At 48.8% G+C, this 26,485-nt stretch overlaps 2 protein-coding genes across 2 annotated transcripts in view; both read left to right on the top strand.

Moving 5' to 3' along the window:
* The first annotated feature begins 2,980 nt into the window (after positions 1–2,980).
* On the top strand, positions 2,981–7,759 carry LOC149121120 (uncharacterized). The gene is made up of 5 exons (XM_089318025.1): positions 2,981–3,028; positions 3,136–4,203; positions 5,824–6,389; positions 6,555–6,816; positions 6,865–7,759. The coding sequence occupies exons 1-5, from the start codon at positions 2,981–2,983 to the stop codon at positions 7,612–7,614; spliced, it is 2,694 nt and encodes an 897-aa protein (XP_089174151.1). The 3' UTR covers positions 7,615–7,759.
* A 3,410-nt stretch (positions 7,760–11,169) lies between these two features.
* Positions 11,170–26,485, top strand: part of LOC100350776 (leucine-rich repeat-containing protein 37A2) — a 44,932-nt gene continuing 29,616 nt past the window's right edge. Inside the window, exons 1-4 of the mRNA XM_089318023.1 lie at positions 11,170–11,255; positions 13,818–13,889; positions 18,210–18,281; positions 18,834–18,914. Of these exons, the coding sequence (XP_089174149.1) occupies positions 11,170–11,255; positions 13,818–13,889; positions 18,210–18,281; positions 18,834–18,914 (311 nt within the window). The remainder of the gene's footprint in view (positions 11,256–13,817; positions 13,890–18,209; positions 18,282–18,833; positions 18,915–26,485) is intronic.

Here is a 26,485-nt window from a genome sequence, read left to right as displayed (position 1 = left end):
GCACCCTGGGTTCTAGTTCTGGTTGGGGCGCCGGATTCTGTCCCGGTTGCTCCTCTTCCAGTCCAGCTCTCTGCTGTGGCCCGGGAGGGCAGTGGAGGATGGTCCAAGTGCTTAGGCACCTGCACCCTCGTGAGAGACCAGGGAAAAGCACCTGACTCCTGGCTTCGGACCGGCACAGCGCGCTGGCCATAGCGGCCATTTCGGGGGTGAACCAACAGAAGGAAGACCTTTCTCTGTCTCTCTTTCTTGCTGTCTGTAACTCTACCTGTCAAATAAATAAATAAAATCTTTTTTTAAAAAAATCACGTCTTGATAAACTCACGTCTAGAAGCTTCTAGAAGCTGAAGTAGTAAGAAAATGTAGAGGCCAGTGCCACTGCTCACTAGGCTAATCCTCTGCTTGCGGCGCTGGTACCCCAGGTTCTAGTCCCAGTTGGGGTGCCGGATTCTGTCCCGGTGGCTCTTCTTCCAGTCCAGCTCTCTGCTGTGGCCTGGGAAGGCAGTGGAGGATGACCCAAGTGCTTGGGCCCTGCACCTGCATGGGAGACCAGGAGGAAGCACCTGGTTCCTGGCTTCAGATCGGCGCAGCATGCCGGCCGTAGCGGCCATTTGGGGGTGAACCAATGGAAGGAAGACTTTTCTCTCTGTCTCTTTTTCTCACTAACTCTGCCTGTCAAAAAAAAAAAGGATTCATAAATAATAATAATAATAATAATAATAATAAAATTACTATGTGTCAAGCTATGTGCTAGGCACTGGGAACAAGATGAAGCCCCTTTCTTGGAATTTCTATGCCTGGCAATAAACAAGGAATGGATTCGATTATAGGAAGGGCTCTGAAGGAAGTCAGGGGGTTCTAGTTAATAGTAGTATTTCAAAAAGATTATTTAGCTTGCTGACTTTAACATCCAAGTGTCTTCTCTATGTGTCACAGAGGGTAACCTCTGAAAAGTGGCATTATTACTGAGCCAGGGTGGGATGGGGGAGTTTTCCCATGCCAATTTGATGGGCAAATCATTTGGATTCAAACCCTCTCCCCTACATTGCTCACCCACCTAAAACCCCTCCTTCAGAAATCTTGGAGTCATCACTGATTTCTCTCTCTCTCTCTCTTTTTTTTTTTAAGATTTATTTATTTATTTGAGAGGTAGAGTTACAGAGAGAGGGAGAGAAAGGTCTTCCATCCACTGGTTCACTCCCCAAAAGACCACAATGGCTGGAGCTGAGCTGATCTGAAGCTAAGAGCCAGGAGCTTCTTCCAGGTCTCCCATGTGATTGCAGGGTTCCAAGCGCTTGAGCCATCTTCTACTGCTTTCCCAGGCCATAGCAGAGTGCTGGATTGGAAGAAGAGCAGCCAGGACTTGAACCAAAGTCCATATGGTATTCCAGTGCTGCAGGTGGAGGCTTAGCCCACTGAACCACAATGCTGGCCGCCATCACTGATTTCATGGTAGCTCCTACCTAACAGAGTTAATTATCAAACATGAAAAAGAATATTGAGACTTTAGAGGAAATGGCCATATTTTTAAAAAAATATTTATTTATTTGAAAGGCAGAGTTACAGAAGGAGGGAGAGACACAGAGAGATCTTCCATCCTCTGGTTCACTCCAACAGTCTGAGCTGGGCCAATCTGAAGCCAGGAGCCAAGAGCTTCTTCCAGGACTCCCATGTGGGTGCAGGGACCCAAGTACTTGGGCCATCTTCTGCTGCTTTCCCAGGCCATTAGCAGAGAGCTGGATCAGAAGTGGGGCCGCTGGGACCCGAACTGGCAACCATATGGGGCTGGCACTGCAGGCGGAGGTTTACCCTACTATGCCTCAGTGTGAAGGGCCACATTTTAAAACAAATAACCATAATCTGCATTCTTCTGCCTCTGCCATAACCGGTCCTCACGAGAGGGAGACTATCTCTTGGATTTCAACTCAGAGGAGGAAGAGTTCTGGCTGCCAGAACCAGACTACCAGTTCGGAACACCCCAAGAAGTCAGGCCCTGTGACTCCTTGGGAAGCTCTGCCTCCCTCCACCCCATGTAGTGGGCTGCTGGATTCCTGGGCCCACATCCTGCCTGGCCATGGGGGAGGGGAAATCTGGTGGGGAGGCAGCTGTCCCCTCTGCAAGGTGAATGGGGCACTGACCCCGAGAAAAAGCCGTCTGGACACAGAGCAGCAGAACCTAACTAAGGATTTGTAGATAAAGGTCAGGTGTCATAAGTGAAGGGCGGGGCGGAATGCACAGTTGCTAAGGCACGGGTGGCAAGGAGCAGCCACAATGCACTGGCTCCCACTCAGGGTGCACTATGTGTGTCTCCCTGGCCTGAACCACGGTGCCCCAGAAACTCCACGTAGGATGATCCATCTGTGCCTGTGGGTCCCATGGGTCCTCTTCGCGTGGCAACCATCGAGGTTGCTAATCCAGGCAACTCATCCTCCGGAGGGGGCCCAGGACCCAGTCCAGCTGACTTCTGAGCCCTGGTCTTCACACTCCTCTAATACCCCACCCGAATCGCCTGATGCGCTCACACCCCCTGCAGATCCCGGCGGCTTCGATTACCTGGGGTCGTCTGCTCCCTCCCAGATGTTAGTCCCACCTCAAGAGTCCACTGCGAATTTGGCTCCTTTTCTGGACGTGGATTCAGCTCCAGAGCTGCCCCCAGAGCTGGACCAGCTGGGTGTTCTGTATCAAGATCTGAACAGCAAGCTCACTCGGCAACAAAGGCTCCCAGAGGCCGTCCCAGTGACGGGTGGGGATCGGCATCAGGCCCCGGCTCTGCCTCCTCAACCAGAAAGTAAGAGTCACCAGGCATTTGAAATACTCGTTCCACCGCTAGACGGTCAGAGTTCAAAGCCAACCAAGTTTATTGTTTCAACCCCAAACCTGAAGGAGGATCTCACTCGACATCGAACACTTGCTAAGGTTGTTGCTGGAACTCCAGAAGAATTTGCAAAGTTTGGACGTCCAGATCAAAGTTTTCTGGATGATTATGTCAGCTATCCTGACAGCTTACCCCTGGCATTCGAAGAGGACTCAGGTGAGCACCCAGAGCCCTTTCAGAACGTTGAACCATCACAATTCCAGCGCAAGGGCCAACTTCAAAGTCCGGAGGTTCTTGAGGAGTTCCAGTTCCCTTCACCCCAGCAAGAGGGCCCAGCTCAGCCTCCAGAGCCCCTCGAGGACGCTGCACCTGCTTCAACCCAGCAGGAGGCCCTAGCCCAACATCCATTTGCTACTGAAGAAGTCGGAGGTCGACCATCAGTACACCATGAGGTCAATGCCCCGTCTCCACCTCTGCGCTCAACCTTGCCCAGCGTCACAGTCAGACCTCCGGACGTGGAGCTTACAGTGACACCAGAGGCAGGCAACGACGCTCAAGCTACTCCGGGCCAGCAGCAGGCCCCGGCTCAGCCGCCAGAACGCTATGAGCAGGTGGAACCTTCCCCGCGAGAGGGTACAGAGCCCTCAGAGTTCCCTGTGGAACCCGAACCGTCATTAACCCAGCAAGAATACCCAGCCCAGCTGCCAGAGTTTGCTGAGGAGGTCAGACCACCAGCCGCGCAGCAGGAGGGCCTGCCCGTGAGCACGGAGCTTTCTCCCGGTGAGCAGGAGCAGCCAGTTCGACCCTCTGGAGGCCATCCGGAAGCCCCAGAGCAGCCTTCACAGCTCCCTGTAGAGGTCAGGCCTCCAGCTCAGCAGGAGCCTCAAGCTGCGGCTCCAGAAGTTGCTGTGGAAAGCATAGCGCAGACTCTACCAGGCTACGCGTGGACAGTTCCACCTGCAGGTCAGGAGCAAGCTTACAACTACAACTTGCCCAACGCTACAGCTAAGCCTGCGGATGTGGAAATGACCATAACGCTAAAGCCTACCAAAGAGGGTGAAGCTTCGGCCCAGCAGGTGGCCCCGGCTCAGACTCTAGGCCCTTTCCCCAGTGAACAGGAGCAGCCAGCTCAGTACGCAGGGTCTCCCACGGAGACAGAGCCTGCTCCAGCCCCGCAGGAGGCCCTGGCTCAGACCCCGCGCCCTCCTCCGGAGGCTGAATTCTTCCCCAGCGAGCAGGGGCAGCCAGTTCAGTACGCTGAGCCTACTGCGGAGGCGGAACCTTCTCCCGGCGAGCAGGAGCAAGCAGTGCAGCCTTCTGAGTCTTCCGGGGAGGCCGAATCTTTGGAAAGCCAGCTGGAAGGCCCAGCTCAGCCTCCGGAACATCAGGAGGTGACAGTTTCACTTCCAGGTCCCCATCAATATCAACATCCAGACGTCCCCAGTGTGACGAGTAAACCTCCAGATCTGCAGCTCACCATAACACCAGAACCCGCGGCAGAGGAGGGAACACTGCCAATCAAGCAGGAGACCACAGCTCAGCCTGCAGTCCCAGTCCACGGTGAGGAACCTTCGGAAACTCAGCATGAGGCCCCAGCTGTGCCTCCAGGGTCTTTTGAAGAGGTTGAACCTTTACCAGTTCCGTCTCCAGAAGTCACTGAGGAGGAGAAACCCTCTCCAATCCAGCAGGAAGCCCCAGCGCAGCCTCCGGAGATCCCTAATGAGACCGTAGTGCAAACTCCAGAGCTTCACTATCAGGGTCAGTCTCCAACGTTGCAAGATATCTCCATCCAACCTGCAGAGAGTACTCATGAGGTTGAAACTTCAAGCCAACAGGAAGCGCCGGCTCAGTCCTCAGGGAACCCTGAGCAGCCTGAGCCTTTTAAAGATCACGGGACAGTGATGGCTCAGCCGCCAACCACCCCTGAAAAGGATGAGCATTCTCCAGTTGATCAAGGGATCCCAGCTCGGCCTGAAGAACTTGAGGGACCTTCTCCAAGCCAGCAGGAGAGCTCAGTTCTTCTTCAGAAGCCCACTGTGGGTGCTGAACAATTATCAGTCCAACAGGAACAGCCTGAGCCTTCGACGGAGAATACCATGACACTTTCACCTCTTGATCTGTCCGTGTTATTCAGAGGTCATCGTTTAACGTTGCCTAAAACCACACAGAAACCTGTGGATCTTGAGGTCACCATAACTTCAGCTTCAGAGGTTGAATCCTTCCCAGGTCAGCAGAAGGACTCTGCTCAGCCTACAGGTCTCACTCAGCAAGCTGAATTTTCTCCAACTCAGTTTGATCCTCCTTCCCAGATCCTAGAACCCACTGAAAAGGTAGAGTTTTCTCCAGCTGAGCAAGAGGCCACAGATGAGACTGCAGATCCCCACAACGAGGTAGAACCTATTCCAATGCAACAGGACTCTCCATCTGTACCACAAGCGCCCCCTGGGGCTGACTCCTCTGCAACGCAACAGGAGGTGTCAGAGCACCCTCCAGAAACCCCTAGTGAGGCCAATCTTTTTTTGCCACAGCAGGAGGTAACACCTAAGGAGTTTGGAACTCAACCCCCAGTATATCAGGAGGTGACATTTCCAACACTCACTCAGGATCGAACTCAGTATCCACAGTTATCCAGAAACCTATTTCAACCTTTTACCATGCAAGTTGCCATAACTCCTTTTCCAGCAAACCCTGATGTGAGACTTCCACATCTAGACCAGGTTCAGGCTCAGCATCCAAACCTGGCTCAAGTCATGGTTCAGCCTTCAAATCTGGGACTTAGCACGACTCCAAAACCAACTATGCAGGGTGACTTTTCTGCAACTCAACTTCCGGAGCCACCTAAAAAGGTTGTAGCTCAGCTCCCAGTATTTCAGGAGGTGACAACTCCAACACCAGTTCAGAATCCAGTTCAGTATCCGATGTCACCCAGGATCACATTTCGACCGCTGAAGCTGGAGCTTACTATAGCTCCACAACCCACTACAGGCGGTGAGCTTTCTCCAACCGTGCAGGATACCACAAGTCAATCTCTAGAGCCTCCTAAGGGAGTTGGTGGAGGTCAAATTCCATTATATCAGGAGGTGACAGTTCCAAAACAAGGTCAGAATCAAGCTCAGCATCCAGAGTTACCCAGCATCACATTTCAACCTTTGACCTTGGGGCTCACCATTACTCCAGAAGCCACCATGCAGGCTGAGCATTCCACAGCCCCGAAGACCCCTCCAACACATGCTGAGGCGATACTTTCACACCCAGACCTGATTCAAGCCACAGATCAACATTTGGACCTGGGAATTGCCTTAACTCCAGAACTCAACACAGAGGTTGAACCTTCTCCAACCACACCAGAGACCCCAACCCAGCTTACAGAGTCATCTACAGAGGTTGCAGCTCAACTTCCGGTGTATCAGGAGGTGACATCTCCAGCACCAGGCCAGGATCAAGCTCAGCCTCCAGTGTCAGCCAGTGTCACAGATCAGCCTTTGGACCTACCACCTACCAATACTCCAGAACCCACCACGGAGGCCGAGCATTCTACAGCTCTGTATCCAGACAAGATTCAGACGCAGAATCCAAACCTGACTCAGGTCACTGTTCAACATTTGGGCCAGGAATTTACCATAACTCCAGAACCCAGTAGTACAGAGACTGAACTTGCTTCAAACATGCAGGAGACCCCAGCCCAACATCCGGCATCAGCTAGTGTCACAGTTCAGCCTTTGAGTGTAGTGCTTACCACAACTCCACAACCTAGCGTGGAGGCTGAACATTCTACAGCTCTGAAGACCACAACACCTCCTCCACTGTACCCTGAAGCAACACTTTCACATTCAGAATATGTTCAGGCTCAGCATCCAGAAGTGACTGGAGTCACAGTTCAACCTTTTGATCTAGAACTTACCTTAACTCCAGGATCCAAGGTGGAGGCTGAGCCATCGCCAGCCATCCAGCAGACCCCAGCTCAGCCTCCAGAGCTACCTACAGAGGCTGTAACTCAACCTCCAGTGAATTATGAGATGACAGTTGCAACACCAAGCCAAGATCAAACTCAGCATTCAATGTCACCCGGTGTCGCAGTTCAGCCTTCGAAGTTAGAGCTTCCCATAACTGCAGAACCCACCACACAGGCTGAACATTCTACAGCCCTGGAGACTACAGTGCCTCCCCCAGTGCACTCGCAGGTGACACTTTCACATCCAGACCAGATTCAGACTCAGCATAAAAATCTGAGTCAAGTCACAGTCAAACCTCTGGGCCTGGCTATTACTGGAACTCCACAATATACTACAGAGGTCAAACCTTCTACGACCATGCAGGTGACCCTACCTCAGCCTCCAGAGCCACCTAATGAGGTTGCAGCTCAATCCCCAGTGTATTACGAGATGACAGTTCCAACACCAGGTCAGGATCAAGATCAGCATGCAACATCACCCAGTGTCACAGCTCAGCCTTCAGAGTTGGAACTCACCCAAATTCCAGCGCCTGCTACACAGGTTGACCTTCCTATACTCCTGAAGACTACAGCTGTACCTCTAGGCCAGATTCAGATGCAGTACCCTGAAGTCACAGGTCAACCTTCAGATCTGCAGTTCCCTGTGACTCAGTATTCTGTAAATTATATCCCAGAAAGTGCGTTAGCTGTGCAAAAGGAAAAGAATGCCACCCAAAACACCGACACATGTGAGCTCTGTACCTGCAAAGATCAGACACTGTCATGTACTGGTCTCAGCCCAAGGCAGAAGCTCCACAGAGTGCCTGTGCCAGCGCCCAATACCTTCAATGGCACCTTCATCATCTTGTAAGAACTGCCCTTCCTCACTGTTCCTCACATCCTGCATGTCATGGTAGCCTTTTCCTCAAGATCTCCCTGGGCCTCCTTCAAGTCCTCAACCTGCATTGCCTGACTTTCTCTCTTGACCCCTTCCTTCCTTCCTCCCTTCCTTCCTTCCTTCCTTCCTCCCTCCCTTCCTCCCTTCCTTCCTTCCTCCCTTCCTTCCTTCCTTCCTCCCTCCCTCCCTCCCTCCCTCCCTCCCTTCCTTCCTTCCTCCCTCCCTCCCTCCCTCCCTCCCTCCCTCCCTCCTTCTCTTTCTCTTTCTTTCTTTCTTTCTTTTTCTTTCTTTCCTTCCTTCTTTCTTTCTTTCTCTTTTAAAGATTTATTTATTTGAGAGGCAGAGTTACAGACAGAATGGGAGGAAGAGAGAGAGAGAGAGAAATTTTAACATTTGCTGGTTCACTTCCCAAATGGCCACAATGGCCAGAGCTGAGCCAATCTGAAGCCAGGAGCCAGGAGCTTCCTCTGGGTCTCCCCCATGGGTGCAGGGGCCCAAGGACTTGGACCATCTTCTGCTTTCCCGGGTCACAACAGAGAGCTGGATTGGAAGAGGAGCAGCCAGGACTCAAACCGACACCCATATGGGATGCCAGCCCTGCATGCCAGGGCTTTAACCCACTGCACCATGGCACTGGCCCCCAGAAAGATTCTTTAAAAATTTTTTTAAATTGATCATTTTCTTTTTAAAATATTTTTATTCATTTACTTGAAAGGCAGAGAGAGCACCCATCTACTGTTTATTCCCTAAATGTCTAAACATCAGGAACTGGATTGGCTAAAGCTGGGAGCTAAGAACTCAATCCAGGGCTGCCATGTGGGTGACAGGAGCACAACTACTTGAGCCATCACCACTACCTCCCAGGTTCTGCTTTGGTAGAAATCTGACCCGCTGCGCTGGCATCTCATATGGGTGCCAGTTCAGTCCTGGCTGCTCCACTTCTGATCCAGCTCCCTGCTAAAGCACCTGGGAAAGCAGCAGAGGATGGCCCTAGTGCTTGGGCCCCTGCACTCACCTGGGAGACCCAGAAGAAGCTCCTGGCTTCTGGATTCGGAGCGACTCAGGTCCAGCTTTTGTGGCCGTTTGGGGACTGCACCAGTGGATGGAAGGCCTCTCTCTCTCTACCTCTACCTATAACTCTGTCTTTCAAATGAAAAAAAAAAAATCTTAAAAGAAAAGGAAGCTGAAGTCAGGAACGGGAGCTGGTTATTGAGCCCGGGGAACTCTGACATGGGATACAGTGTCTCAACCACCAGGCAAATGCCCATCTGGAGTCATCTAGAAAGGGAAGCTTAATTCAGGGACATCAAATAGGAAAATCTCTAGCAAAATCCAGGAGTAAAGTGGGAGTGGGGCCAAGTCAGCGGCTGAGATGAGAGTGAAAAGGAAGTCCTGGGAGACTACAAAGAAAGGACAGATCTGGTGACTGACCAGACTTGCGGGGATGGGTGCACAGAAATGAAAAAATGTGGCTCCACAACTCTGTCCTCGCTGATGGTGAGAACAAGTGGCCTAACAGGTGGAAACAGCAGTCAGAAAGGAGAGCCACTTTGAGGGAGATGTGTTCCATTTTAATTATTTTTTATTGGTGAATGTAAAGCAAAGAAAGGCTTCTGGTTGAGTGGAAATGTCTACTAGGCCGATGAGCAGATAGGCAGGCATTTGTTTTGACTTATTTCTGCTCCCTCCAGAAAAACATGTACATAAACCATACGGGTGACATTGTTGCTGAAGGGTGAGGGTGAGGACAGAGGTAGAAGTAAGTTATCCAGAGCTGGCATTTAAGAGCTTCTGTTAAACAGGCATCATTCAACAGTACATTCTCACTTTTTTTTTTTTTTTTTTGAATTTATTTGACAGAGTTAGAAAGTGAGAGAGAGAGACAGAGAGAAAGGTCTTCCTTCCATTGGTTCACCCCCAAAATGGCTGCCATGGCTGGCACTGTGCCAATCTGAAGCCAGGAGCCAGGAGCTTCTTCCTGGTTTCCCATGCGGGTGCAGGGCCCAAGCACTTGGGCCATCCTCCACTGCCTTCCCAGCCACAGCAGAGAGCTGGACTGGAAGAGGAGCAACTGGGACTAGAACCTGGCGTCCATATGGGATGCCGACGTCACAGGCGGAGGATTAGCCTAGTGAGCCGCGGTGCCGGTCCCTCACTTTTTTTAAAAAGGTCATAGAAGGGCCGGCACCTCGGCTCACTAGGCTAATCCTCCGCCTCGTGGCGCCGGCACCCCAGGTTCTAGTCCCGGTCGGGGCGCTGGATTCTGTCCTGGTTGCCCCTCTTCCAGGCCAGCTCTCTGCTGTGGCCCGGGAGTGCAGTGGAGGATGGCCCAAGTACTTGGGCCCTGCACCCCATGGGAGACCAGGAGAAGCACCTGGCTCCTGCAATAGGATCAGCGCGGTGCACCGGCCACGGTGGCCATTGGAAGGTGAACCAACGGCAAAGGAAGACCTTTCTCTCTCTCTCTCTCACTCTCCACTCTGCCTGTCAAAAAAAGAAAAAAAAAAGGTCCTAGAAGAACATGGGATAAAATGCAACAATCTGCAGCCCCATACCCTTGATCTCTCATCCTCTGCGCTCCAGCACCCACAGCACAGCCCTGTTACTATCTTGCTGTGTGCCAGGCCTTGCAATTTCTCCCCCTCACATTTTCTCCCAGGGGAGGTAATTCTTTGCTCCTGATCAGTGGTTTGAGCTCTTCCCCATGCACTCTGTCCCAGAGACTGCCCGTGTCGGCACATTAGCCCATCTGATGGACTGTCCATGTTCATTCACTGTCTGGAGAGATTTCAGCAGAGGGCATCTGGCCCAAGTGTTAGAATTACCTGCTATAGGTAATTATTTCTTTATTCATACTTGCTGGTAATGATAAACTTCGCCCAGTTTTCTATTGAATTATCCTTTTCTTACTGATCTGTACAAGAAGTCAGTCTAGACTTGTATAGAGACTGTACAGAGCGGAAGCTAAGCTAGGTGCCGCCTCATTGTGCCAGGGCCCCGCAGTCTGTATTTCTTTTTTTTTTTTTTTTTTTTTTTTTTTTTTTTGACAGGGAGAGTGGACAGTGAGAGAGAGAGACAGAGAGAGAAAGGTCTTCCTTTGCCGCTGGTTCACCCTCCAATGGCCGCCGCTGCAGCCGGCGCACCGCGCTGATCCTGGCAGGAGCCAGGAGCCAGGTGCTTTTCCTGGTCTCCCATGGGGTGCAGGGCCCAAGCACCTGGGCCATCCTCCACTGCACTCCCTGGCCATAGCAGAGAGCTGGCCTGGAAGAGGGGCAACCGGGACAGAATCCGGCGCCCCAACCGGGACTAGAACCCGGTGTGCCGGCGCCGCAAGGTGGAGGATTAGCCTATTGAGCCACGGCGCCGGCTCAGTCTGTATTTCTTAATTGTGCTTACCAAGAAGGTGACAATTCTAGAAACTGGAAAGCTGGCAGTATTTGCCATATTTCAGTACTCCTCATGGAGTCGCCACGATTCTTCCCCTTGTTTTGTTAATTTTTTTTTCCTACCTATTCAAGAATATGAACTATGTTTCTTTATAGAAATTTCCAAGGAAATTCTATTTCCTACATTGACGACGACGTATGGAAAGCATACCACTGGGTTGAGAAACTGTGAGTACATCCTCTCTAAATACGAATACAAAAAACTAACTGCATTGTAAGCTCTTGGTTCAGTATTTTGAGGTCAGTCTCTCTTAGAAAAGGTATTTAAAGGTATTTACTCCTCTATATTGCAAACCAACCTCTATTGATGACAGTTCTATGGTTAACTTAACTAAATGCGGCATTTGAAATGAGACCACTTGAATTTATTTTTCATTATGTAAATAATAATACATGATTATAGTCTTGATAAATAAAAAAGAAGTAATAGGTATAGTGAAAATGTTCCTTGCATTGTAACCTCCCACCCCTGAGCTAAGTTGCTGTGAGTTTGGTGTATATTCTCCCACACCTTTCCCCTAACGTTTCCCTGCAGACATTTTTGCATATAGCAAAACAGGCACGCTATGTGGTTTCTTTTCATTTTAAAATATTTTTATTTATTTATTTGAAAGGCACAGTGACAAGAGAGGGACACATACACCCAGAGAGAGAGAGAGAGAGGGAGGGAGAGAGATGGAGAGAGAGAGAGAGAGAGAGAGAGATCTTCCAACCGCTCGCTCACTCCTAAAGTGGCTACAATAGCCAGGGCTGGGCCAGGCTGAAGCCAGGAACCAGGAATTCTATCCAAGTGCCCCACGGTGGTGGCAGGGATTCGAGTACTTGGGCCATCATCTTCTGTCTCCTGCGCGTATTAGCAGAGAGCTGTTCTACAACACGCACCCCCTCTTTACCCGTTCACCCCTTGATACTGTCCATCTTCTTACTGATGTGGTGGGTGCATAAAAGAGGTTCTGTCTGAATCTGGATTTTTCTGATTACTTGTGAATTTAAATGTCTTTATATTTATTGAATATTTGTGGGTTTTTTGAGGTTTCTGTCTTTTGTCTATTATTGAATTGTTTTTATCATTTTCTTATTGATTTGTGGAGGGAATCAGTTTAGATCAATAATGCTGGAAAAAAATCCTTAACATTCAAGGTTAATTAAAAGGCATTTCTTCATGACAAGTTTATATGTCATATCATTGGTTCAATTTTTATACCAAGCCATAAATTCTTCTGAATAAAAATAAAACATAAAATAAATATAGTAGTCTCAAGGAGAGGAATTATGCCTAGTTTAAAATAAATTCCCTAGGGGCCCGCAATATGGCACAGTGGGTTAAGCCAGTACTGGTAATGCCAGCATCCCATATGGGAGTGCTTCTTCAACTCCTGGCTGCTCTGTTTCCAATCCAGGTTCCTGCTAACGTGCCTGGAAAAGTAGCGGAAGATGATCCTATGGATTGGACCCCACCATCCATGTGGGCAATCCAGATGGAGTTACAAGTTCCTGGTTGGTCCAACCCTGGCCATTGTGACCATGTGGGGAGTGAACCAGTAAATGGAAAATCTGTCTCTCTCTGCCTCACCTTCTCTCTCTGTTGTTCAGCCTTTCAAATAAATAAATCTTAAAAAAAAAGCCCTTTAGTCTGCTAGAATTAGGCTTCAATTTCAATTTATGAATTTGTTAAAAAGATTTATTTGAAAGGTAGAGTGACAGAGATAGAGGGAGAGACAGAAAGAGATCCCCCATCCTCAAGTTCACTCCTTAAATGGTCGTGATAGCCAGGGGTGGGTCAGACCAAAGCTAGGAGTCATGAACTCCATCCAGGTCTCCTAAGTGGGTGCAGGGGCCCAGGTACTTAGGCCATCATCTGCTACTTTCCCAGGTGCATTAGCAGGGAGGTGGCTTGGATGTGGCGCAGGTGGGACTTGAACTGGCACCCTTATATGGGATGCCAACATAGCAAGTGGTACTTTAACCTGCTGGCCACAATGCCAGCCTCTTAATTTATGGATTTTTCAAATACTGTATATGGTTTACATTTCTCTTGATTGTATCACATTTCGAGATTTTGCTTCCCAAACTTGTAAAAAAAATCAGTCATCTGCTACAAAAATAAAAAACATTAGGTTACTCTGGAGGGGGGAGAAGGGCATAGGGAAGGCTGAGGGATAGGAGTAGGAGAAAAATCTTTTTAAAATTGTACTTATTTGAGAGACAGGGAGAGAGTGTGTGTTCCAACTTGTTGTTTCATTTCCCAAATGCTTCCAACTGGGCCAGGTGAAGCGAGGAGCCTGAAACTCAATCCAGGTCTCCACACGGAGGCAGGGGTGCTACTGCTCAGCCGTCACCATTGCTTCCCACTCTGCAGCCTGTAGCTGGCACAGCTCCACGTGAGGCTTGGAAGAAGAGAGGAGGAGATGGTGCTTCTGCCAATCTTGGTGCCACACAGACTTAGGTCTATCAGGGACTTTGTGATCTACAGAGTAGGCATTAAATATATGATTTGATGGGTAGGGGTGTGTGTGTCTGTGTGTGTGTGTAGATGAACCGAAAAAGGGGAATGTGAGAAAAGATTTGAATGAAAATAGAGCAGAGAACACCAACTTGAAGTTAAATTAGAATTATGGTATCTGGATGGCACCATTACTGAGGTTTCTGATATATATGGAGTTATTCCTACATAGCAAATAATTGTAGTTAGTTTGCATTTTGATCCAGAAATAACTTTTCATTTTCCAGAATTCTCAGTGAAAATTACTTGACTGAATTACATAAGGATTCATTTGAAGGCCTGCTATCCCTCCAGTATTTGTAAGTTAGTTAACCATATTTATTTATGAGAATTTAGTTATGCTTTCTATAAAATGAATAAGAGGTTCAAACTACATAATCTCCAATGTTTCTTTCAGTAAAGAATTATGCAATTCTGTTAAATCTGTGTAGGGTCTCATACCATCTCTAGCATTGAATATATACTATGCAGTTTGTATTTTTTAAATTATATAGACAAGTTACAGATAGAAAAGCACTTAACTTATAGAGGAAGGTGGTAATAAGATTTGATTCGCTGACATCTATATGGACTTTGTTACATAAGTGTCTATATTCTGTTTTCTTATATTTAAATTTAATCAACAACTCATGGATCAAATCCTATCCAGGTCTGTTTTTATACAGCCCCTAAGTTAAGAATGCTTTTTACACTTATAAAGGGCTGTAGACGAAAAAGAAAGGAAGCAAGGAAGAAGATGCAACAGAGACAGAATGTGGCCACCAAGCCTCAAACATATACCACCATCTGGCCTTTACAAAAAAGGTTTGAACAAGTTGGTCTAGTAGAATAAAGGGAATTAAAGTTAACCTCGTATTTCTGCCTAAAGGTGAAGAAATACAGACTACCAATATTAATTTAAATACTATTAACTCAGAATTTTTTGACATTTTAATCTGAATTGGATTAACCTTTAAATATTAATTAGCTAAACCAATGGCCTGTATAAATACTATTAGCAAGGATATTAAGCTATCAGGAGAAAAACTGGTATTAAGGATTTCAATGCAGGAATTGCTATACTGTATTAAAAATAGATGTTTAAAATGATGGCTAAATGGTATAGAGGTATTGTATCATTAATCTTTATTAAACTAATTATTGGCACTCTTTAGCAAATAGATTCTTTTTTTAAGATTTTTAAAAAAATTCTATCTGAAAGGCAGAGTCAGAGAGAGAGAGGGAAATGGGGAGGGAGAGAGAGAAAGGGAGAGAGAGACAGAAAGGGGGAGAGGGAGAGAGAGAGAGGGAGAGAGAGAGAGGGAGAGAGAGAGAGGGAGAGAGAGAGGTAGAGAGAGAGGGGGAGAGAGAGAGAAAGGGAGAGAGGTAGAGAGAGAGGGAGAGAGAGAGAGAGGGAGGGAGAGAGAGGGAGGGAGAGAGAGGGAGGGAGGGGGGAGAGAGGGGGGACAGAAGGAGGGAGAGAGAGAGGGGGAGAGAGAGAGGGAGGGAAAGGCGGAGAGGGACATTTTCCATCTGCTGGTTCACTCCCAAGGGGCACAAAGGCCAGGGGCTGGGCCAGGCCAAAGCCAGGAGCCAGGAGCTTCTTCCAGGTCTCCCCTGTGGGTGCAAAGGCCCAAGCACTTGGGCCATCCTCCGCTGCTTTCCCAGGTGCATCAGCAAGGAGCTAGATGGGAAATGGAGCAGCCAGGATGCAAAGCACGAACTGGTGCGTATATGGGATGCCGGCACTGCAGGCGGCCCCTTAACCCTCTATGCCACAGTACAGTGCCGGTCCCACAAATACAGTCTTCTTTCAAATGTACAAAGCTTAAGGAAAATAGGTAGAAAGAGCCTTACATGACACAATAGTCTTTTGAGTGATCAAACCTTCTAGGCCTTAAGGGGACAACCACTTCTGAAGTGGCCATCCTGGGCACCTTTGCCATCCAAATCGTATAGACACGGTCTGGAGAAAAACAAACGATATAATTGCTCAACAGAGTAGGCCATTCATTGCTTCAAATAGGAAATCCTTTGTAAGCTAATTGCTTTATGGTAGCATATATACATTCTCATCACTTTTTAAAATGCCAATCAATTTTTAAAAGCTGAAAGAGGGGCCACATCCTAATGGGATTCACTGCTCCTGCTTCCCTGCCCACCCCCTGGCAAAGCTTTAAAAGGACCTGTTCCTGAACACGTGGCTCGCTCTCTCTTCGAATCCTGATCTCTCTGTCTGCCTCTTGATCTCTTACTCTCTCTTCTCCCCCTTTTCCTTCTCTGCTCCTTCCCTCTGGTCTGTTGGGTTTCCCCTAATAAACTCTTTCCCTTAAAAAAGAAAGAAAGAGGGGCCAGCGTCACGGCATTGTGGGTGCTATCTGTGACACCAGAATCCTATATGGGCTCTGGTTCAAGTCCTGGCTGCTCCATTTCCAATCCAGCTCCCTGCTAATGCACTTGGGAAAGCAGTGGAAGATGGCCCAAGTCCTTAGGCACCTGCACTCATGTAGGAGACCTGGAAGAAGCTCCTAGCTCCTGGCTTTGGATCCGCCCAGCTCTGGCCATTGCGACCATTTGGGGATTGAACCATCGGATGGAAGATATTTTAAAAAGCCAAAAGAAAATGCCACCCACTTTGCTTAGTACTGGAGTCAAAGAAATGAGTAAGGCAGGGTTCTTACCCTTCTAGGAACTCATGATCTTGCAGGGGAGATACACACTTGAATCAAACCATGATCCAACAAGCTCTAAGTAGATGACCAAATGCTGCAGAGGGGCCATGGAGTAACCAGACCACATTCCTTTAAAAATAGTTACTTTTCCCTTCTTCTACTCATTCTTTAACTATTCACTTACTTCATAAATATCTGAATTTGCTCTATCTCCATGAGCCAGTTTTAAACATGGTAAGCAACACGAATGAGCAAGGCCAAGTCCATGCTTTCAAGAAGTTTATGATTTGAACAAGTGGGAGACAAAAGTGACAGTGTTAAAAAGAAATGGGTATGGACACCATGCATACATTGTTTCTGGAGTAGAGAGGAGAAGAGACTTTAAGATGGATCAGGGAAGACATTGGCAGAGCAATGCTGGCTGGACAGGGCTTTGAAGTGCCACTGGGTATCATCAGAAACAGATCTTGCGGAGAATGTTCTAAGCTTGCAGAAGGAGAGTGGGAGGCAGGCAGAACACAGGACAGTATCTGAGGAACGCCACGAGTATCTAGAGCACAAGGGAGAAAGTAGGAGCTCGAAGCCACGGCTCCCAGGGCTTTGAATGCCAAGGAGCCAGCGTGGGGAGCCACGTTGTCACAGCAGTGCTTCTGAACCTAGTCAGAGTCACCTGGAGGGCTCGTTAGACCTTCCGTCACGGCTGCTGGCTGAGCTGGTCTGGAGCAGGGCTGAGGATGTACGTCCTCAGTGCCTAGGTGACGCGGTCTTTGAGAACCACGTCAGGAGAGTTCAAAAGGAGAGACTAGGAATGGAGACTCCAGCAGAGGGAGGCCAGTTGCAGCCAGCGGGGTGAAAAGTGAGAGAGGAGCTGGAATCCCTGGGAATACGGTCATGGTGGGTGGTTTTTTGTTGTTGTTGTTGTTGTTGTTTTTGTTTGTTTTGTTTGTTTGTTTTGACAGGCAGAGTGGATAGTGAGAGAGAGAGACAGAGAGAAAGGTCTTCCTTTTTCTTCCTTTTTTTTTTGCCATTGGTTCACCCTCCAATGGCTGGCGCGCTGCGGCTGGCGCACTGCGCTGATCCGAAGCCAGGAGCCAGGTGCTTCTCCTGGTCTCCCATGGGGTGCAGGGCCCAAGCACTTGGGCCATGCTCCACTGCACTCCCGGGCCACAGCAGAGAGCTGGCCTGGAAGAGGGGCAACCGGGACAGAATCTGGCGCCCCGACCGGGACTAGAACCCGGTGTGCCGGCGCTGCTAGGTGGAGGATTAGCCTAGTGAGCCGTGGCGCCGGCCTAAGGTGGGTGTTTTCAAATAAGAAGCCAGTTCCATGTCGTTTCCTACTATTCTCCCACTGTACAACTGAAAAAACTGCTGTCATAAATATCAAGGCAACATGAAGCCAGAAAAGAAATTCTATTAATGACAGAAAGTATAATTCTGAATTAGTTCAAACAACTCCTGTATTAATTTGAAGACTAATTTCCTTTCAAGTCACTTGAACCCTCTCTTTTATTTCCTGTGGTACTTAACTAGATTAGAAAAACAGAACCAAACCAGGAATGTAGAAAATGAGAATATTCCTTTCAATATTAGAAATTACAGATAGAGGTAAAAACTTTGAGCTCATATCTTGAATTTGATGAGACTATGAAAGGTCATCTAATCATTTCTCCTACTATCAGGAAAGTTTGCCTTCAAAATCTATCAAGAGCTATAGCTGTGTATTTTATTTGTGATGACCGTGAAAATTTAGGAAATTTAGAAATTTAACAGGAAATTTAGAAAATTTAGAAATTTCCTGCTAAGGAAAGGTTGTAGGCAGGGTTAGGGGCTCTGGAAGGTTCAAACACAGGTCCGAAGATGTAATTTAAAACTGCATACTCAATACTATCAAATATAAATTCTATTCATTCCTACTGAGTAGCGATCTAACAGCTAATCAAGGCAATATTTCCCTTTTCCTTGTCCTAGGGACTTATCCTGCAATAAGATACAGTCTATTGAAAGACGTACATTTGAGTCACTCCCTTTTTTGCAGTTTCTGTAAGTTGTCATTTCATAATATTTGGAATTATGATAAATCTTAATTGTAACCTTAATTGTAGAAAGTTACTAAGATTATCTAGCACATCCTTTCGGTCTCCAGCAGAGAGAGTATGAGACACTCAGGTCAGAGTGGTCATCACAGAGCAGCGCGCTCACTGCTCTGATTCTGCACCCGCGTGGTGTCCGGCAGCTGTGTACACGCTGCTGGCATCCAGTGGGCCGAGGCTGGGCGCTCCTCAGCCTCCTACCACGTACAGGACAAACCCCACCACGCAGAATCATCCGGCCCGAAACGCCAGCGATGCTTCAGTGGTGAAACCCTGCTCTGGAGACCCACCCATCACCCAGCACTAGTACCTGCTGAGCTTGATTTGCTGTATCTAATTCCCTGCATGTGTAAACGGGAGAATATAAGTCATACGCCAGTGTTTTCCAACTGAATTTCTTCAGTGTGTGGGTGCTGTTTCATCTATATGAATTAGAACCACTGCTGCAGGAGGAATGTTCTGAAAGAGTAACTTCCTTCTTGATTTGTGTCTTTCTTTATAGAAATCTCGGTTGCAATCTCCTCACAGAGCTGAACTTTGGGACCTTTCAGGCGTGGCACGGAATGCAGTTTTTGCACAAGGTGTAAGTGAAACAGAAGATAAACACGTAGTAAAGAGCTGTTCATGTGTACAAACCTACACACCGACACTTAGCTGAGTGTAAGCCTGCATAAACTGGGAAATATGCCTCAAGATCCATTCTTCTTCTTCTTCTTTTTTTTTTTTTTCCAAATAAGGAAACCAAGGAACAAAGAGGCTGAGAAGCTGGTCTGGCAGATGGCATGCTCTGCTTTCCCTAGTGCTGATCTTGGGCTTGGGCAAGAGAAGGCACCAAGCAAGTAGCACTCCCATTAGCACTGCACGAGAGCCCCGCGAGGCTGCTCGATACCCACGGCCCCGGAAATGCCACTTCTGAATTTAACTTTGACTGCTGCTCACTCTGGGGAGCAAAAGGTGCCGGCACTTTCTCAGTGTCTGTTTCTTTCAAACAATAAAGCAGAAAGAATGACTGAAAATTCAACACAGAGCACTTCTCTCCCCAGTCACCCAGATCAGTTTTTTTCCTAAGAGGTATTTATCTCTGAAGTTATGAATGATCTGTGGGCAGTAGGAACCCTTGAAGCAGGCAAAGGTAGTGTTTAGGTAAAGCTGTGGTATGAGAAGTGACACATTGCTGTAGCCTGATTCCACGTTTTGACAACACCTCAACAAAAAGTGGGGCTTTTATTCCCTTTCAGCTCAACAATTCTGTGATGGTCATGGCCTTACGGGGGGTGGATTTTAGATTCAAGGTAAAGACTCTCCTCTAAGCCTGACTTGGGAAAAGAGTATCCACCTGTCCTGTGGTTCAGAAACCCAACTTCACAGTTCATTTTGGGTTCGAGGGAGGGGTTCAGAAGTCTGGATGTGAACTGACAGTTTCTGCAGATCCTGGCTGTGTGGCCTCCTCTCTCCCCTCACTCATTTGAGGGAGCGTAACTTGGGGATGAATGTGGAGAGTTTGTTTTTCCTTTGTCCGCTCACCAGAGAGCTTCCTCCCTAGACCCCTCCACCAAGAGGTTTGGTGGTACCAACAGAAATGGCTTCAACTCACCATCCAAACCAAGTAGTCCACAGCACAGTCCTTCTTAAGGATCCGAGTTTCACTATGGTTATGTGTAGGCAACACAGGTGGAAAAACCCATGGAAGCACAGGGCATAAAAAGTGATGAATCACTCAAAGCCACTCACTGAGTGCCAGGTGCTGCGCTAAGCACTGGACGCACACATTGGGACAGAAGCTTTGTTTGCAAGACCGTTTCATACCAGAAGGAGGAGGACTGGATGTTGATGGGAGAACAGGTGAGAGCCACGCTAGCATCCGTACAGCAGGCTCAAAGAGAGGGGCAAAGTAGGAGCAGGTGCGTTAGGGATGATGCGCAGTAGAGGAGGCGCCAGTTTGTTTATCTCGGGTTTCCGTGTTCATCTTAAGCAAAAGACAGAGGCATTTGCTTCACAGAGCTAGCTGCTGCAGGAAACTAATTCCTATATCACGTGATCTGGATGTAACTAGCAGTTGCTTTCAAAGATTGGCACAATGGTCTCAATACACCACGTGTATGTTGGGGGCTGGTCTCCTTTCTTTGGGGTCCCATAATGTATTAAAGCTAATTTGCTTAGGAAACATTTGCCATTGTGATATACAAGTCTATCGCCTCGCTCCTCAAAGGCCATTGTCCAGGAAGATGCCAGTGATCTTAGGACCAATATGACTGGGGTTTCATAAGTTGAAACAACACTTTCCCTGCTTTGCAAAAGGCCTAAAAAGTCCAGCTGAGGTGGATTCGCTGTGAGTTGAGTGGAGCCTAAGCTTCAAGGCTCTGCACTTGCAGAGGCCTCCTCCAAGGTCCTGGGAGGGGCCGTAGCAATTTTTATACTCATAATTTTGCCATGTTTTATTACAGATTTCCCACATTAGATAAGGTTCAGGCCCAGCAAACTCTGTCTTTGCTCCCATGTCATGTACTTGCAGCCCCGTACGTCCCCTCTGGAATGACACCTGTGTTACTGACAGACGCTGATTGTACAGTGAGCAGTGTGGCGGCTCAGTCTGTCGTGAATCTGAAATCCACGTCAAAGACGGGCCCAGAGCTTCCTGGTGACGGGCCATCCTGAATCGTCATAATAATCAAATCTCAGCCGAATTCTAGAATGAACTATGTTATGGAAAACCAGCAGTGGTTGATAATTATAAATGTTAACTGGACTCTCTCTTTAGGCCTCCCCTTCATTCACCTACATGAGTCCAGACTGATGGCTTACTGTTTAAAAAATCCTCTGTCACTTCGTTGGTTTTAGAAGTGATTTTAGAAGTGAAGGCCTCTACTGCGTAGAGAGGCAATGCCTCATTCAGACCAAGCACATCGCACACTGGCTTGTCTGCAGTCCATCAATCTTGTGCCAAGAATGTGAGCACTAAGAGCGAGCGAGAGGAAAAAAACAAGAGTGAAGTACTAGAGAACTGGGATAATTTGGGGGAAGGATAACAGCAAACCTGTAAAGTTATTTTGGCTACTTAATGCTTTACCATCATTCTTTTTTTTTTTTTTTTTTTTTTTTTTTGACAGGCAGAGTTGTCAGTGAGAGAGAGAGAGACAGACAGAAAGGTCTTCCTTTGCCGTTGGTTCATCCTACAATGGCCGCCGCGGCCGGCGCGTTGCGGCCAGCACACCGTGCTGATCCGAAGGCAGGAGCCAGGTGCTTCTCCTGGTCTCCCATGGGGTGCAGGGCCCAAGCACTTGGGCCATCCTCCACTGCACACCCTGGCCACAGCAGAGAGCTGGCCTGGAAGAGGGGCAACCGGGACAGAATCCGGCGCCCCGACCACGACTAGAACCCAGTGTGCCGGCGCCGCAAGGTGGAGGATTAGCCTAGTGAGCCGCAGTGTCGGCCTACCATCATTCTTATGGCTGAGGAAAGTGGGAAGCAGAGAGGTAGAGGCGGAGGAGCCTACTTGCACAATGGCCACTGGTGATCTTAGAGGTTTTAGTGCCGGGAAAAAAAAAGAAAGATGTTCAAAGTTCAATCTGAGAAACCATGCCTAAGCAGGCATGTGATATATTCTTTTATTCCATTACACATATTAAATATTAACTAGTGTCATAAGTTTATGCTCTAAAAATATCTGGAGGAATGTATTAGAATAGGGGAGATCACAGGCAAGAATAAGCTATGTGGCTCTCAGCCCCACACTGACCCTGGCCCCACGGAAGTCTCTTCTTTTCCCACTCCCCGCATGACTTTTTCTGGCACCTGTGCTTTATGTATTACAGACTTTTTTAAAAAGATTTATGTATTTATTTGAGAGATAGAGTTACAGACAGAGAGAGGGAGAGACAGAGAGAAAGGTCTTCCATCTGCTGGTTCACTCGCAAATGGCTGCAACAGCAGGAGCTGGGCAGATCCAAAGCCAAGAGCCAGGAGCTTCAACCAGATCTCCCACTTGGGCCATCTTCTACTGCTTTCCCAGGCCATAGCAGAGAGCTGGATCAGAAGTGGGGCAGCCGGGACTTGAACCAGCGCTCATTTGGGATGCTGGCACTGCAGGCGGCAGCTTGGCCCACTGCGCCATAGTGCTGGCCCCTATTACAACTCTGTCGCTCCCCGTCTTCATGGGGGAATGACACAGGACCCTGCGCTGTTCTTTCGTCTGTTCGGCCCTCCCCGGGTTTGCTGCTGGTTCTTCCCGGGTTGGCTACTGTCCCTTCCACCTCCGTGGAAGGGCAGTTCCCCCTGCCACATTCCCCACTTCCGCAGGGGAGCGGCACACCGCCGGCCGGCTCTCTCGGGGGCTGCACAGGCGTTCCCCTTAGATGTTCCTCGTGCATGCCGTCTCTCTCCTCCTTTATAGTCCTCCTCCGCCAATCCTAACTCGGCTGCCCACACGCCGAGTATGCTGCTCTCCAATCAGGAGCAAGTCCTACAGTTTATTGGCTGAACTGGAGGCAGCTGTGTAGAAACTGTTTTCTTCTCTCCCAGCGCCATATTGTGGGAGAGCAGATGCATAGAATAAGTCTTAATTCCAGTAACAGTCTAGTCCGGGTTGTTCCCCACAGATCCCCCTTTCTTTTTATTTTTTTGGCGTTGATACGCGCCTGTCTTCGGTGTCCCGCGGCACACACTCTGCTCTGCTTGCTAGAGTTGCCACAGGTTCTTACAAGTCCTATCAATCAGGCAAACCGAATTCGGGTCCTCTCTTCGCCATGTTGTGAGGAGGTTTTTAGGCGCTGATGCGTGCCTGTGTTCGGTGCCCTGCAGCGCATGCTCTGCTCTGCCTGCAGGGGCTTACAAGCCCTAACAATCAGGCAAACCGAATCCAAGCCTTCTCATTGCCGTATTGTGGGGGAGACTTATTAGTGTTGGTTCGTGCCTATCTTCGGTGACCTGCAGCTCATACTCTGGTCGAGCTGCCTGCTGGTGCTTACCGCCTTAATCAGGCAGACCGAATCCAAGCCTTCTAATTGCGGTATTGTGGGGAGGCCTTACTGATGTTAATTCGTGCCTGTCTTCGGTGACCTGCAGCGCATAAGCTGCTAGCCGCCCGCAGGTGCTCACCGCCTCCCTAATCAGGCAGACCGAATCCAAGCTTTCTTATTGCCATGTTGAGGGGAGGCCTTTCTATTTCTCTATTTCTCTATCTCCGGGCATTCCTATTTCTCCCATTTTACTTCTATCTTCCAGCATTCCTATTTCTCTCATTTTACTTCTAAACTTCTGTTTCTCTTATCCCCGCTGCTTCCCGGTGCCCGCCCCGAGGCCGCTTCTCGGCGGCTTTCCGGCTCTGAGCCGCTTCAGCCCGCGCCTCTCTCATCTGCGCGGCTTCGCGGCTCTGCGCGGCTTCCCGGCGCCTCGCCCCGCCGGCGGGCTCCCGGCTCTGCGCGGCTCGGCTTCGCGCGCACACTCTGCGGTCTCCACGCCCCTTCGCATCTGAACCACGGCCTCGCGCCAGCCCCGCGTTCCCTATCTATTCACGCCCCGTGCTCTCTCTGCACGCGGTGGCTTCCGCGAATGTTTCCGCCACCACCGGCATTCAGTCCAAGTTCCCCGGACTAACCTGGCGAATTTCAACCTGGCGGCCCACGTCTCTGCCTCTGGTTCCAGATCTTCGCCTCTTGCTCCCCGGGGTGACTTGAAGAATTCCAAGGTGGCTTATGTCTCCGCCTCGGCCTGCACTCGCGGCTTCATCCTCCCTAACATTTTTCTCTACCCGGTATGTTTCCTTAAGTTTTCTTCCAACAATATTCCTCTCATTTCTCCTGGCTACTCCCCACAGTCCGTATCCGAGTCCAAGCCTCCTCCAGGTTTCACTTTCGCTTTCAATCTCCTAGCTTCCCCGCCATAGTCCGCATCCCAGTCTATGAAAGCTTTCACTTTCGCTTTCAATCCTAACTTCTTTCCCACAGTCCATATCCGAGTCTATGCCTAGGCTTTCAATAGCTTCTTCCGGCACCTAGGCTCTTTGCTAGTCTCTCTCTCCGGTATTTTCCCACTTCTTCCCGTTTCTTCCCTCCTAAGTTTCCTATCCATCCTAGGTTTCCTATCCGAGTCACGGCACCATTATGTCGCTCCCCGTCTTCGTGGGGGAACGACACAGGACCCTGCGCTGTTCTTTCGTCTGTTCGGCCCTCCCCGGGTTTGCTGCTGGTTCTTCCCGGGTTGGCTACTATCCCTTCCACCTCTGTGGAAGGGCGGTTCCCCCTGGCCACATTCCCCACTTCCGCAGGGGAGCGGCACACCGCCGGCCGGCTCTCTCGGGGGCTGCACAGGCGTTCCCCTTAGATGTTCCTCGTGCATGCCGTCTCTCTCCTCCTTTATAGTCCTCCTCCGCCAATCCTAACTCGGCTGCCCACACGCCGAGTACGCTGCTCTCCAATCAGGAGCAAGTCCTACAGTTTATTGGCTGAACTGGAGGCAGCTGTGTAGAAACTGTTTTCTTCTCTCCCAGCGCCATATTGTGGGAGAGCAGATGCATAGAATAAGTCTTAATTCCAGTAACAGTCTAGTCCGGGTTGTTCCCCACACAACTCTTCTTAAATTGAGATAAAATCCACATGCTCTAAAATGCATCAGTATAAAGAGTACAGTTCAGTGGTGGTTAGTGCATTCAGAAGGCTGTGCAACAATCTGCATTATCTGGTTCCAGAACATTTTTATCACCCCAGAAAGAGGCACTGTGCCAGGAAGCCGTCACTGCCTGTCTCTCCCTCCACCCCGGCCCGGGGAACCACTGATCTGCTTTTTGTTCCTTTGGAATTGCCTGTTCTGGATATTTCATATAAATGCGTCACACAGTATGTGGCCTTCTGTGCCTGGCTTCTTTCACATAGCATGTTGTTTTCGAGGTTCATCCATGCTGTAACACACACCAGTGCTTTGTCCCTTCACGCTCGGTAATTCTCAGTGGTGCAGAGGGACCACGATACCGGCTCACCCAGTCATCATCTAACAGACGTGTGTTAGTTCCACGTCGGTGCTATCATGCACAATGCTGCTATGAGCATGCATGTGCACGTTTTTTGTGCAGTTGTGTTTTTATTCTTGAGTGTGTCCTAGGAGTCACACTGCGGGCTCATATGGTAACTCTGTGATCAACTTACTTGAGGAACCACCCATCTCTTTTCCACACTGGTTGCACTGTTTGACATTCCCACTTGTCAAGTAGTAAAGTTCCAATTTCTTCATGTCTTTGTCAACATTTGTCATCGTATGTCTTTTTGATTATAGCCATCCTAGTGAGTGGCTGAAGTAGTATCTCGTTGTGGTTTTGATTTGCATTCTCCTAATGACTTAAGACGTTGAGCATATTTTTATGGGCATGTTGGTCATTTATATCTTATTTAAATAAATGTTAATTCAAATCCTTTTTCCAATTTAAAATTGATCTATTGGCCGGCACCGCGGCTCACTAGGCTAATCCTCCGCCTTGCGGCGCCGGCACACCAGGTTCTAGTCCCGGTCAGGGCGCCAGATTCTGTCCCGGTTGCCCCTCTTCCAGGCCAGCTCTCTGCTGTGGCCAGGGAGTGCAGTGGAGGATGGCCCAGGTGCTTGGGCCTTGCACCCCATGGGAGACCAGGAAAAGCACCTGGCTCCTGGCTTCGGATCAGCGTGGTGCGCCGGCCGCAGCACGCCGGCCGTGGCAGCCACTGGAGGGTGAACCAACGGCAAAAGGAAGATCTTTCTCTCTGTCTCTCTCTCTCTCTGTCCACTCTGCCTGTCAAAAAAAAATTGATCTATTTGCCTTTTTATTAAGTTGTAAAAGTTCGTTATATATTCTGGACATTCTGGATTCTAGACCCTCATCAGATACATGATTTACAAATATTTCTCCATACTGTGTTATCTTTTTACCTGCTTTTAAAAATTAATTTTAATTTTATTTAAAAGGCAGAGAGACATAGAGAGTGAGAGAGACAGAGAGAACTTCTATCTGCTGGTTCACTCTTGTAAAGCCTGCAACAGCCAGGACTGGGCAAGGCTTATCCTGGGAGCACCGAGAACTCAGTCCAGGTCTCCCGTGTGGCAGCAGGGACCTAGATACTTGAGCCACCCCCTGCTGCCTCCCAAGGTGCACACCAGAAGGAAGCTGGATTGGAAGCAGAGTAGCCAGGACTTCGA

The sequence above is a fragment of the Oryctolagus cuniculus genome, chromosome 17, assembly GCF_051225735.1.
Source record: "Oryctolagus cuniculus isolate XC-2025 breed Fujian yellow rabbit chromosome 17, ASM5122573v1, whole genome shotgun sequence".
In the NCBI taxonomy this organism is placed as follows: Eukaryota; Metazoa; Chordata; class Mammalia; order Lagomorpha; family Leporidae; genus Oryctolagus; species Oryctolagus cuniculus.
Note: the sequence above shows the minus strand (reverse complement) of the source record. Positions and strands in the feature narration are given on the sequence as shown.

Excerpts from the sequence above, each read along its gene's own strand:
- LOC149121120 (XM_089318025.1), top strand. The coding sequence starts at position 2,981 with ATGTCAGCTATCCTGACAGCTTACCCCTGGCATTCGAAGAGGACTCAG. Across the intron at positions 4,204-5,823 it reads AGCCTCCGGAACATCAGGAG|GATACCACAAGTCAATCTCT; the intron begins GTGACAGTTTCA and ends CCAACCGTGCAG. Across the intron at positions 6,817-6,864 it reads AGGCTGTAACTCAACCTCCA|CATTCAATGTCACCCGGTGT; the intron begins GTGAATTATGAG and ends GATCAAACTCAG.